Here is an 11,425-nt window from a genome sequence, read left to right as displayed (position 1 = left end):
TCTTCCAATCCAGCTCTCTTCCTGTGGCCTGGGAGACAAGTGGAAGATTGTCCTAGTGCTTGAGCCCATGTACCTGTGTGGGAGACCCGTAAGAAGCTTCTGGTATTTGCCTCAGATAGGTTAAGCTCCAGCAACTGAAACAATGTGGGAAATGAACCAGTGGATGGAAAACCTCTCTCTCTGCCTTTCCCTCTGTTGGTAACACTACCTCTCAAACAAATAAACAAACAAAATCATTTAAAAAAAAATAAAGAGGGGCTGGCACTGTTGCACAGCAGGTTAACACCCTAGCCTGAAATGCTGGCATCCCATATGGGTGCCGGTTCGAGACCCGGCTGCTCCACTTCCCATCCAGCTCTCTGCTATGGCCTGGTAAAGTGGTGGAAAATGGCTCAGGCCTTGGGCCCCTGCACCCACATGGGAGACCTGGAAGAGGATCCTGGCTCCTCGCTTCAGACCAGCACAACTCCGGCCATTGTAGCCAGTTGGGGAGTGAACCATCAGATGAAAGACCCCTCTCTCTCTCTCTCTCTCTGTCTCTGTGTGTGTGTGTGTGTGTGTAACTCTGACTTTCAAATAAATAAATCAATCTTTAAAAAATAAAATAAAGAACTGGATTAAGAAAGAACATACAACTTAGAAGACAAATCACAGAAAAGTTTACAGTCTGACCAAAAACAACAAAAAGAAATTAGAAAAATAAAAAATTGGAGATCTACAGGATACTATCAAATTACCCAACATAAGAGTATTAGCAGTACCAGAAGACATGGAAAGAATGGATTAGAAGGCCTTTTTAGTGAAATAACAGAAACCTTGCCAAATTTGGAGAAAGAAAGAGACATCCAAGTAAAGGAAGCAAATAGAACTCTTAATATACATGACCAGAAAAGACCTGCACACATTGTAGTCAAACTCTCCACAGTAAACCATAAAGAAAATATTCTAAAATATGCACAAGAGAAACACCAGATTACTTTCAGAGGATCTTCAATTAGACTTATAGCAAATTCTCATCAGAAATCCTACAGGCCAGGAGAGAATGGCAAGTATATTCCAAGTCTTAAGAGAAAAAAACTGGGTTCTGTGTTTGAGGTTGGAGAACTCACGCCTCGGGGCGGCGCGGGAGCTACACGGTGGAGCGAGGTGGCTGAGGGCCAGTACTCTTGGCCAGATCAGACATTTTGTAACGATGCCGGAAATACATACTGACCATCTCGATGAGCAACAGGTTCAACTTCTGGCAGAGATGTGTATTCTTAATGATGAAAATGACAATAAAATTGGGGCTGAGACCAAGAAGAACTGTCACCTGAATGAAAACATTGAGAAAGGGCTATTGCACCGAGCTTTTAGTGTCTTCTTATTCAATACTGAAAATAAGCTCCTGCTACAGCAGAGATCAGATGCTAAAATTACCTTTCCAGGTTGTTTTACCAATACTTGTTGTAGTCATCCGTTAAGTAACCCACAAGAACTTGAAGAAAATGATGCCATTGGAGTAAGAAGGGCGGCACAGAGGCGTTTAAAAGCTGAACTAGGAATTCCTATGGAAGAGGTTCCTCCAGAAGAAATAAATTATCTAACACGAATTCACTACAAAGCTCAATCTGATGGCATTTGGGGTGAACATGAAATTGATTACATTTTATTTGTGAGGAAGAATGTAACTTTGAACCCAGATCCCAATGAGATTAAAAGCTATTGTTACGTGACAAAAGAAGAACTGGAAGAACTTCTGAAAAAAGCAGCCAGTGGTGAAATTAAGATAACTCCATGGTTTCAAATTATTGCAGAGACTTTCCTCTTTAAATGGTGGGATAACTTAAGTCATTTGAATCAGTTTGTTGACCATGAGAAAATACATAGAATGTGAATGTACAGATGAATGACTGTTGAATATTTTCTCTATGTAGTAAACTTAGAATGTTTCTGTTTGTTTTAAATTTGGTTCCCCACTAGATCTCATAAGATACATTGCTGTTTTTGGCAACCAGAATTTCTGTGGGAAAAACAGCTGACTTACAATTTTGCATTACCTACTGCATACTCACTGTTACTTATAAAAGACATTTATGAGATTAGTGTAAAATGAGAGGGCAGATAAGATTTAATCTGCTCAAATGTGGTTATGAAAAATTGGAACAAGTAATTGAAGATGGTTTTTGACCTGTTGTAATTCACATTTTCAGAATACTTGTTATTTGCCAGATGCTTTATGTATTATTGTTTTTATAATAGTCCAGGAAAATACCCAATTGACTTTCCATATTAACAGATTAAACTGGCAAAGCAGGTTACAGGGAAATTAAAATAGTGTATAATCATCCCTGCATAAAAAAATTCCAGGGGCAAGCACTGTGTTGCAGCAGGTTAAGCCACCCCTTGGGATACCCACATCCCCATATCAGGTTGCCTGGTTCAAGTCCCAGCTACTCCATGCTTCTGATAGAACTTCCTGCTAATGTACCGTAGAGGCAACAGATGGATGGCAGGAACCCAAGTACCTGGGCCACCATACAGAAGATGCAGGTGGAGTTCCTAGATCCCAGCTTCAGCTTGGCCCAGCCCTGGCTGTTGCAGGCATTTGGGAAGTGAACCAGTGGATGGACGATCTTTTTTTCTGTCTGTTTTTCAGTCTTTCAAATAAATACATTTTAAAAAAATAAATAAATGCATTTCCCTATTGTTTGCATACAATATGCACATCCTCCCATATTTCTTTAACTCATCTCCAGATTACTTATACCTAAAATTTAAATGCTATGCAAATAGTTGTTATTGTTTAACAAGCAAAAAAATGTACATGGATCAGTACAGATGAAGTTGTTTCTGAATATCTTCATCCACAGTTAATTAAATCTAGATGCAGGACCTACACCTATGCAGGTCTGAGTGAATATCCTAATTTCTATCATTCTAAGTTGATTTTGTAGTTTAATCATTCTGGAAGTATTTTGATAATGCCAAATATTGTTTTTGGTAATAGCAATGGTTAGAGTGACATCTTTTAAATAGTATTTACCTATTAGTGAAGTCTGAGTTTTCAGAATAAGAATGGACAGAAAAGCTACTCATAAAATGGGAACTGAGTCCCACTCTATCCACAACAGTTTCTTAACCTTGACACTGTTGACGGGTGGGTTGGATGTTTTATTGTGACAGTCTATTCAGTGCATTGTAGGATGTTTAGCAGCATATCTGGGCTCTACACACTAAATGCCATTACCATCTCCTCTCTCTCATGACAGCCAAAGTTGTCAGGCCTTATTTTAGGGGGTAGGGAATAACAGAAAGGCTAGCTAGTGTTTATGTTCATTAGATTTGGGTTATGGAATTAATATGTATTTAAAATTGTAGCTTAAACAATGCACTTTTCAAAACTTGCAATAGATTCCTCAAACTTGTAATCCTAAGACAGTTTTATTCTTTTTTTTTTAAACTTTTATTTAATGAATATAAATTTCCAAAGTACAGCTTATGGGTTACAATGGCTTCCCCCCTCCCATAACTTCCCTCCCACCCACAACCCTCCCCTTTCCCGCTCCCTTTCCCCTTCCATTCAGTTTTATTCTTAAATGCTATAGATTAATGAATAATGAAGAAAAAATAAAACCTTATTTCTTAACAAAAAAAAAAAAAGAGAAAAAAACTGTCAACACAGAATACTGTACCCTGGAAAGCTATCATTTATGAATGAAGGTAAAATAAAAACTTTCAATAACAAACAGAAATTGAAAGAATTTGTCGCCACTTGTCCAGCCCTACAAAAGATGCTTAAGGATGTGCTGCACACAGATACACAGAAACATGGTCATCAATACGAAAGAAGGTAAAGAAGAAAATCTCTCAGCAAAAGTTCAAAGGAAATTCAAAGTACAAAATAGGAATATTTTTGGAAAAGTGGAAGGCCCAAGTCGTTACTTTTCAATAGTCACCTTGAATGTAAATGGTCTCAACCCTCCAGTTAAAAGACACAGACTGGCTGAATGGATTAAAAAACAAAACCCACCTATTTACTGCCTAAAAGAAATACATCTCACCAACAAAGATGCATGCAGACTGAAAGTGAAAGGATGGAAAAAGATAGTCCATGCCTACAGAAACCAAAACAGAGCTGGTATAGCCATCCTAATATCAGACAAAATAGACTTTAATACAAAAACTGTTAAAAGAGACAAAGAAGGGCACTATGTAATGATTAAAGGATCAATTCAACAGGAAGATGTGACTATTATGAACATATATGCACCTAATTACAGGGTACTTGGCTATTTAAAAGAAATGTTAATGAATCTAAAGGGGGACATAGACTCAAATACAATAGCAATGGGAGACTTCAATACCCCTCTTTCACCAATGGAAAGATCAACCAGACAGAAAATCAGCAAGAAAAAACCAGTTAATCAACACTATCAACCAAAAGGACCTAACAGATATCTACAAAGCTTTCCATCCTACAGCTACAGAATACACATTCTTCTCACAAGTGCATGCAACTTTCTCTAGGATTGACCACATGACAGGTAATAAAGCAAGTCTCAGCAAATTCAAAAAAATTTGAAATCATACTATACATCTTCTCTGAACTCAAAATAATGAAGCTGGAAAGCAAGAACTCAGAAATCTCTAGAACATATGCAAACAAATGGAGACTGAACAACATGGTACTGAATGAACAGTAGGTCACTGAAGAAATCAAAAGAGGAATCAAAAAATGTATGAAAACAAATGAGGCCGGCGCCATGGCTTAACAGGCTAATCCTCCGCCTTGCGGCGCTGGCACACCGGGCTCTAATCCCGGTTGGGGCACCGGATTCTATGCCCCTCTTCCAGGCCAGCTCTCTGCTATGGCCCGGGAAGGCAGTAGAAGATGGCCCAAGTCCTTGGGCCCTGCACCCACATGGGAGACCAGGAGAAGCACCTGGCTCCTGGCTTCAGATCAGCGAGATGCGCCGGCCGCAGTGGCCATTGGAGGGTGAACCAACGGCAAAAAGGAAGACCTTTCTCTCTGTCTCTCTCTCTCTCTCACTATCCACTCTGCCTGTCAAAAAAAAAAAAAAAAAGAACACAACAAAACAACATATCAAAACCTATGGAACACAGCAAAAGCAGTATTAAGAGAAAAGTTTGTAGCAACTGGTGCCTACATCAAGAAACTGAAAAGGTAACAAATAATGAGTCATCAATGCAGCTAAAGGACCTAAAAACACTACAGCAAACTAAACCTAAACTAGAAAACAAATAATAAAAATTAGAAACAAAATTGAAACAAAAAAAAAATATATAGGAGTTCAGCAAAACGAAAGACTGGCTTTTTTAAAACAATAACACACCATTGGCCCAACTAACCACAAAAAAGAGGGAGAAGACCCAAAAATAATAAAATTAGATATGATAAAGAAAATGTAACAGACACCACAAAAGTAAAAAGAATCATCAGGAATTACTAAAAAGAGCTGTATGCCAATAAACTGGGAAACCTAGAAGAAATGGATTTCTGAACACATACAACCTACCTATATTAAGACAGGAAGACACAGAAAATTTAAACATATCCATAACAAAGGCAGAATTGAATCCCTAATAAAGATCCTCCCAGAAAAGCAAAGCCCAAGCCAGATGGCTTCATTCTCAATTCTACAGTACATTTAAAAAAGAACTAACTCCAATTCTTCTCAAGCTATTCAAAACAATCGAATGGGATGGAATCCTCCCAATCTTCTATGAGCCAGCATCACCTTAATTCCGAAATCTGAAAAAGATACAACAGAGAAAGAGAACTGCAGAACAATTTCCTTGATGAACATTGACACAAAAATGCTCAACAAAATACTAGCCAAACAAATCCAACAACATATCAAAAAGATCATTCACCCAGACCAAGTGGGATTTATCCCTGGTATGCAGGGATGATTCTACATTTGCAAATCAATAAATGAGATACATCACATTAACAAATTGAGGAACAAAAACCATATGATTACCTCAATAGATGTAGAGAAAGCAGTTGATAAAATGCAACACCCTTTCATGATGAACACCCTAAGCAAACTGGGTATAGAAGGAAGAATCCTCAACACAATCAAGGCAATTTATGACAAACCCGTGGTCCGCTTTATATTAAATGGGGAAAAGTTGGAAGCATTCCCACTGAGATCTGGAACCATACAAGGATGCCCACTCATCATTGCTATTCAATATAGTCCTGGAAGTTTTAGCCAGAGCCATTAGGCATGACAAAAAAAATCAAAGGGATACAAATTGGGAAGGAGGAAGTCAAACTATCCCTATTTGCAGATGACTTGATTCTATATATAGGGGATCCAAAAGACTCCACCAAGAGGTTATCGGAACTCATATAAGAGTTTGGTAAAGTAGCAGGATATGAAGTCAATACACAAAAACCAACAGCCTTTGTGTACACAGACAATGCCACACTAGAAAGAACTTCCAAGATCAACCCCATTCACAATAGCTACAAAAAAATCAAATACCTTGGAATAAATTTAAGCAAGGACGTCAAAGACCTCTAAGATGAGAATTACAAAACATTAAAGAAAGAAGGCCAGCGCTGCGGCTCATTGGGCTAATCCTCTACCTGCGGCACTGTCAGCCCAGGTTCTGGTCCTGGTCAGGATGCCGGCTTCTGTCCCGGTTGCTCCTCTTCCAGTCCAGCTCTCTGCCGTGGCCCGGGAGTGTAGTGGAGGATGGCCCAGGTCCCTGGGCCCTGTACCTGCATGGGAGACCAGGAGAGGCACCTGGCTCCGGATTGGCACGGTGCGCCAGCTGCAGCGCACCGGCCACAGCAGCCATTGGGGGGTGAACCAACGGAAAAAGGAAGAACTTTCTCTCTGTCTCTCTCTCTCTCTCACTGTCCACTCTGCCTGTCAAAAAAGAAAGGACGGAAGGAAGGAAGGAAGGAAGGAAGGAAGGAAGGAAGGAAGGAAGGAAGGACAAAAAATGGAAAAATCTTGTATGTTCATGGATTGGAAGAATTAAAATCATCAAAATGTCCATTCTTCCAAAAGCAATTTACAGACTCAGTGAGATACCAACCAAAATGCCAAAGACATTCTTCTCAGATCTAGAAAAAAATATGCTAAAATTCATATGAATGCACAAGAGACCTCAAATAGATAAAGCAATCTTATACAACAAAAACAAAGCCAGAGGCATCATAATACCAAATATCAAGACACACTACAGGGCATTTACAATCAAAAAAACATGATACTGCTATAAAAACAGATGGATAAACCAGTGGAACGGAACAGAAATGTCATAAATCAAACAAGCATCTACAACCAACTTGTCTTTGACCAAGGAGCTAAAATCAATCCCTGGAGCAAGGACATTCTCGTCAACAAATGGTGCTGAGAAAATGGGATTTCCACATGCAGAAGTATGAAGCAAGTCCCCTACCTTACACTTTCCACAAAAATCCACGTAAAATGGATTAAAGATCTAAACTTACAACCCGCTATCATCAAATTATTAGAGAATATTAGGGAAACTCTTCAAGACATTGGCATAGGAAAAGAGATCTTGGAAAAGAACTCAGAGGCACAGGCAATCAAAGCCAAAATTAACAAACGGTACTGCATCAAACTGAGAAGCTTCTATACTGCAAGAGAAATACTCAGGAAAGTTCAAATTACCAACAAAATGGGAGAAAATATTTGCAAAATATAAAACTGATAAAGGATTAATACCCAGAATCTACGAAGAGATCAAGAAAGTCCACAACAACAAAACAACTCAGTTAAGAAGTGGGCAAAAGACTTAAACAGGCATTTTTCAAAAGAGGAAATCCAAATGGCCAACAGACACATGAAAAAATGCTCAGGATCACTAGCCATCAGGTAAATGCAAATCAAAACCACAATGAAGTGGTTAGAATGGCTTTTGTACAGAAATCAATAAACAACAAATGCTGGCAAGAATGTGGGGGAAAAGGTACCCTAATCCACTGTTGGTGGGAATGTAGAATGGTAAAGCCACTATGAAAGACAATATGGAGATACCTCAAAAATCTGAATACAGACCTACCGTATGACCCAGTCTTCCCACTCCTGGGAATGTTCCCAAGGGAAATGGAATCAGTAAACAAAAGAGCTATCTGCACCTCCATGTTTATTGCAGCTCAATTCACAATGGCATATAGATAGGATTAAGTGTTAAAGAGATCATATAAATAGCATAAAGTGCCTGGTAATATTAATAATAGGCAGAATTCAAAAGGAGGGAATGTCCAACATGGGAAGCTGTCCACACAGCAGACTCATAGAATGACAATCGCTTTAAGTAACACTCTGACCTCAGAATCAGCCTTTAACACATTATTGTATGGCTAAAAAGCCCACAAGAGCATTTCAGGCATGGAGAGCCAAGAGAGTATAGCAAAAAGTGTCCTACGTGAAGGACCTCTGTGAGTGAGACCCCAGTGGAAAGAAGTAGTCATCAAGGGAGGTACTTTTCTCTGAAGGGAGTATAGAATTTCCACTTTGCTTATGGCCTTGTCTAAATACTAAAGGAATCTGTGGATTCAAAACTCTTCCAAAGCCTAGGCAGCTCATGACAAGAGCCTTGGGTGATCACTTACATCATACATAAAAGTGTTAATTGTTAAATTAACAACAGGAGTCACTGTGCATTACTTCCCATGCAGGACCTCTGCCCTCAAAAAGTTGTATTGTGAGAGTTAATAGTAAAACATGTTCTCAAAGACCTACTTTTTTAGTGTATTAAATAGAGGATATTCTTATGTCACATAAATTACAGTTATATCTAACTGCTCACAAAAGATGTATAATTCTTGGGTTCTTTAAAGTTAATTAATTTTCACAAAAAAAAAAGAATGCTTTTTAAAAAAGTGAAATCAACTTTGAGATTCAATGACTCTCAACTGTTGAGGAACAGTTTATTTTTCCATACAATTTGTTGAACTCTTCATTTAGTATAAAGTTAATCTTCTGTGTATAAAGTTAATTGAAAATAGATCTTAGTAAAAAATAAGACCAAATAGTAGAGGGAGGAGGAAGAGGGGTGGAATGTGGGTGGGAGGGTGGGTACAGTAGGAAGAATCACTATTTTCTTAAAGTTGTACTTATGAAATGTATGAAGTTTGTATTCCTTAAATGAAAGTTCTCTTTGGGAAAAAAATAAAATTAAATAAATAAAACAAGCCAGAGATATCAGTCAGATTTCAAAACATACTGGAGGGCAGTTATAATCACCAACAGCCTGATAGTTGAAAATAAATAGACATGTAGATCAATGGAACAGAAGAGAAACTCCATAAATTGATCCACGCATTTACAACCAAATTTTCTTTGAAAAAAAAAGAGTTAAAATTAATTTAAAGATTGCTGCTGGCCGGCGCCGTTGCTCAACAGGCTAATCCTCCACCTAGCGGCGCCAGCACACCAGGTTCTAGTCCCTGTCGGGGCGCCGGATTCTGTCCCGGTTGCCCCTCTTCCAGGCCAGCTCTCTGCTGTGGTCCAGGAGTGCAGTGGAGGATAGCCCAAGTGCTTGGGCCCTGCACCCCATGGGAGACCAGGAGAAGCACCTGGCTCCTGCCTTTGGGTCAGCACAGTGCGCCAGCCGCAGTGCACCGGCCACGGCAGCCATTGGAGGGTGAACCAACGGCAAAGGAAGACCTTTCTCTCTGTCTCTCTCTCTCTCTCTCACTGTCCACTCTGCCTGTCAAAAAAAAAAAAAGATTGCTGCTAGCAAAACTGAACTTACGCATGTAGAAGTATGAAACAAGACCCCTTACACCTTACACACAAATCCACTCAAAATGCATCAAAGACCTAAATCTATGATCTGAGACCATCAAATTACTAAAGCATTGGGGAAATTTGCAAGACATTGACACAAGCAAAGGCTTCTTTGGGGGCCAGCACTGTGGCATAGCAGGTAAAGCCACACTTGCAGTGTTGGCATCCCACATGGGCACTGGTTTGAGTCTCAGGTGTTCTACTTATGATCCAGCTCCCTGCTATGGCCTGGGAAAGCAGTAGAAGATGGCCTGAGTCCTTGGGTCCCTGATCTATATGGGAGACCCAGAAGAAGCTCCTGGCTCCTTACTTTGGATCAGCACAGCTCCAGCGGTTGCAGCCAACTGGGGAGTGAACAGGCAGATGGAAGACCAACTTCTCTGCTTTTCCTTCACTCTCTACGTAACTTTGACTTTCAAATAAATAAATAAATCTTTTTTAAAAAATTAAAAAAGACTCTTGGAAAAGGCCCAGAAGCACAGGCAATCAAAGCCAAAATGGACAAGTGGGATTACATGTAGCTGACAAGCTTCTGTACTGCAAAAGAAACACTCAGCAAAGTGAAGAGGCAACAGACAGAATGGGAAAAAATATTTGCAAATTATCAGTGACAAAAAATATCAGTGACAAATAAATATCAATGACAAAACTGATAAAAGATTGATATTCAGATAAAAAGCTTAAGAAATTCAACAAAACAAAACAAAGGATCCAGTTAAGAAATGGGCAAAGGACTTGATCAAGCATTTTTTTAAGATTTATTTATTTATTTATAAGGCATAGTTACAGAAAAGCAGAAGCAGAGAGAGAGAGAGAGAGAGAGAGAGAGAGAGAGAAAGCTTTCCACTACAGCCATTTGAGGAACTTTCTGGTTCACTCTCAGATGGCCTCAATGGCCGGAGCTGAGCCAATCCAAAGCCAGGTGCCAGGAGCTTCTTCCAGGTCTCCCACATGGGTGCAGGGGCCCAAGGACTTGGGCCATGTTCCACTGTTTTCCCAGGCCATAGCAGAGAGCTAGATCAGAAATGGAACAGCAGAGACCCAAACCAGCACCCATATGAGATGCTGGCACTTGCAGATGGCAGTTTTACCCACTATGCCATGACACCAGCCCCTGAACAGTTTTTTGGTTTTGTTTTTTGGTTTTTGTTTTTGTTTTTGTTTTTGACAGGCAGAGTGGACAGTGAGAGAGAGAGACAGACAGAGAAAAAGGTCTTCCTTTGCCGTTGGTTCACCCTCCAATGGCCACCGTGATCGGCGCGCTGCGGCTGGCACACTGCACTGATCCAAAGGCAGGAGCCAGGTGCTTCTTCTGGTCTCCCATGGGGTGCAGGGCCCAAGCACTTGGGCCATCCTCCACTGCACTCCCTGGCCACAGCAGAGAGCTGGCCTGGAAGAGGGGCAACGGGGACAGAATCCGGCGCCCCGACAGGGACTAGAACCCGGTGTGCCGGCGCCACAGGCAAAGGATTAGCCTAGTGAGCCGCGGCGCCAGCCATGAACAGTTATTTTTAAAAGAGGAAATTCAAATGGCCAACGAACACATGAAAAAAATGTTCAGGGTCACTAGCCATCAAGGAAATGCAAATCAAAACTACAAAGGTTTCACTTCATCTCAGTGAGAATGGCTCTGATAGAGA

At 40.2% G+C, this 11,425-nt stretch overlaps 1 protein-coding gene across 1 annotated transcript; it reads left to right on the top strand.

Annotated features, from left to right (window-relative positions):
• Nucleotides 1–1,085: 1,085 nt before the first annotated feature.
• Nucleotides 1,086–1,946, top strand: LOC133757886 (isopentenyl-diphosphate Delta-isomerase 1-like). The gene has a single exon (XM_062188799.1). The coding sequence runs from the start codon at nucleotides 1,193–1,195 to the stop codon at nucleotides 1,874–1,876; it is 684 nt and encodes a 227-aa protein (XP_062044783.1). The 5' UTR covers nucleotides 1,086–1,192; the 3' UTR covers nucleotides 1,877–1,946.
• Nucleotides 1,947–11,425: the final 9,479 nt, after the last annotated feature.

The sequence above is a fragment of the Lepus europaeus genome, chromosome 1 (genome assembly GCF_033115175.1).
Source record: "Lepus europaeus isolate LE1 chromosome 1, mLepTim1.pri, whole genome shotgun sequence".
Classification (NCBI taxonomy): Eukaryota; Metazoa; Chordata; class Mammalia; order Lagomorpha; family Leporidae; genus Lepus; species Lepus europaeus.
Note: the sequence above shows the minus strand (reverse complement) of the source record. Positions and strands in the feature narration are given on the sequence as shown.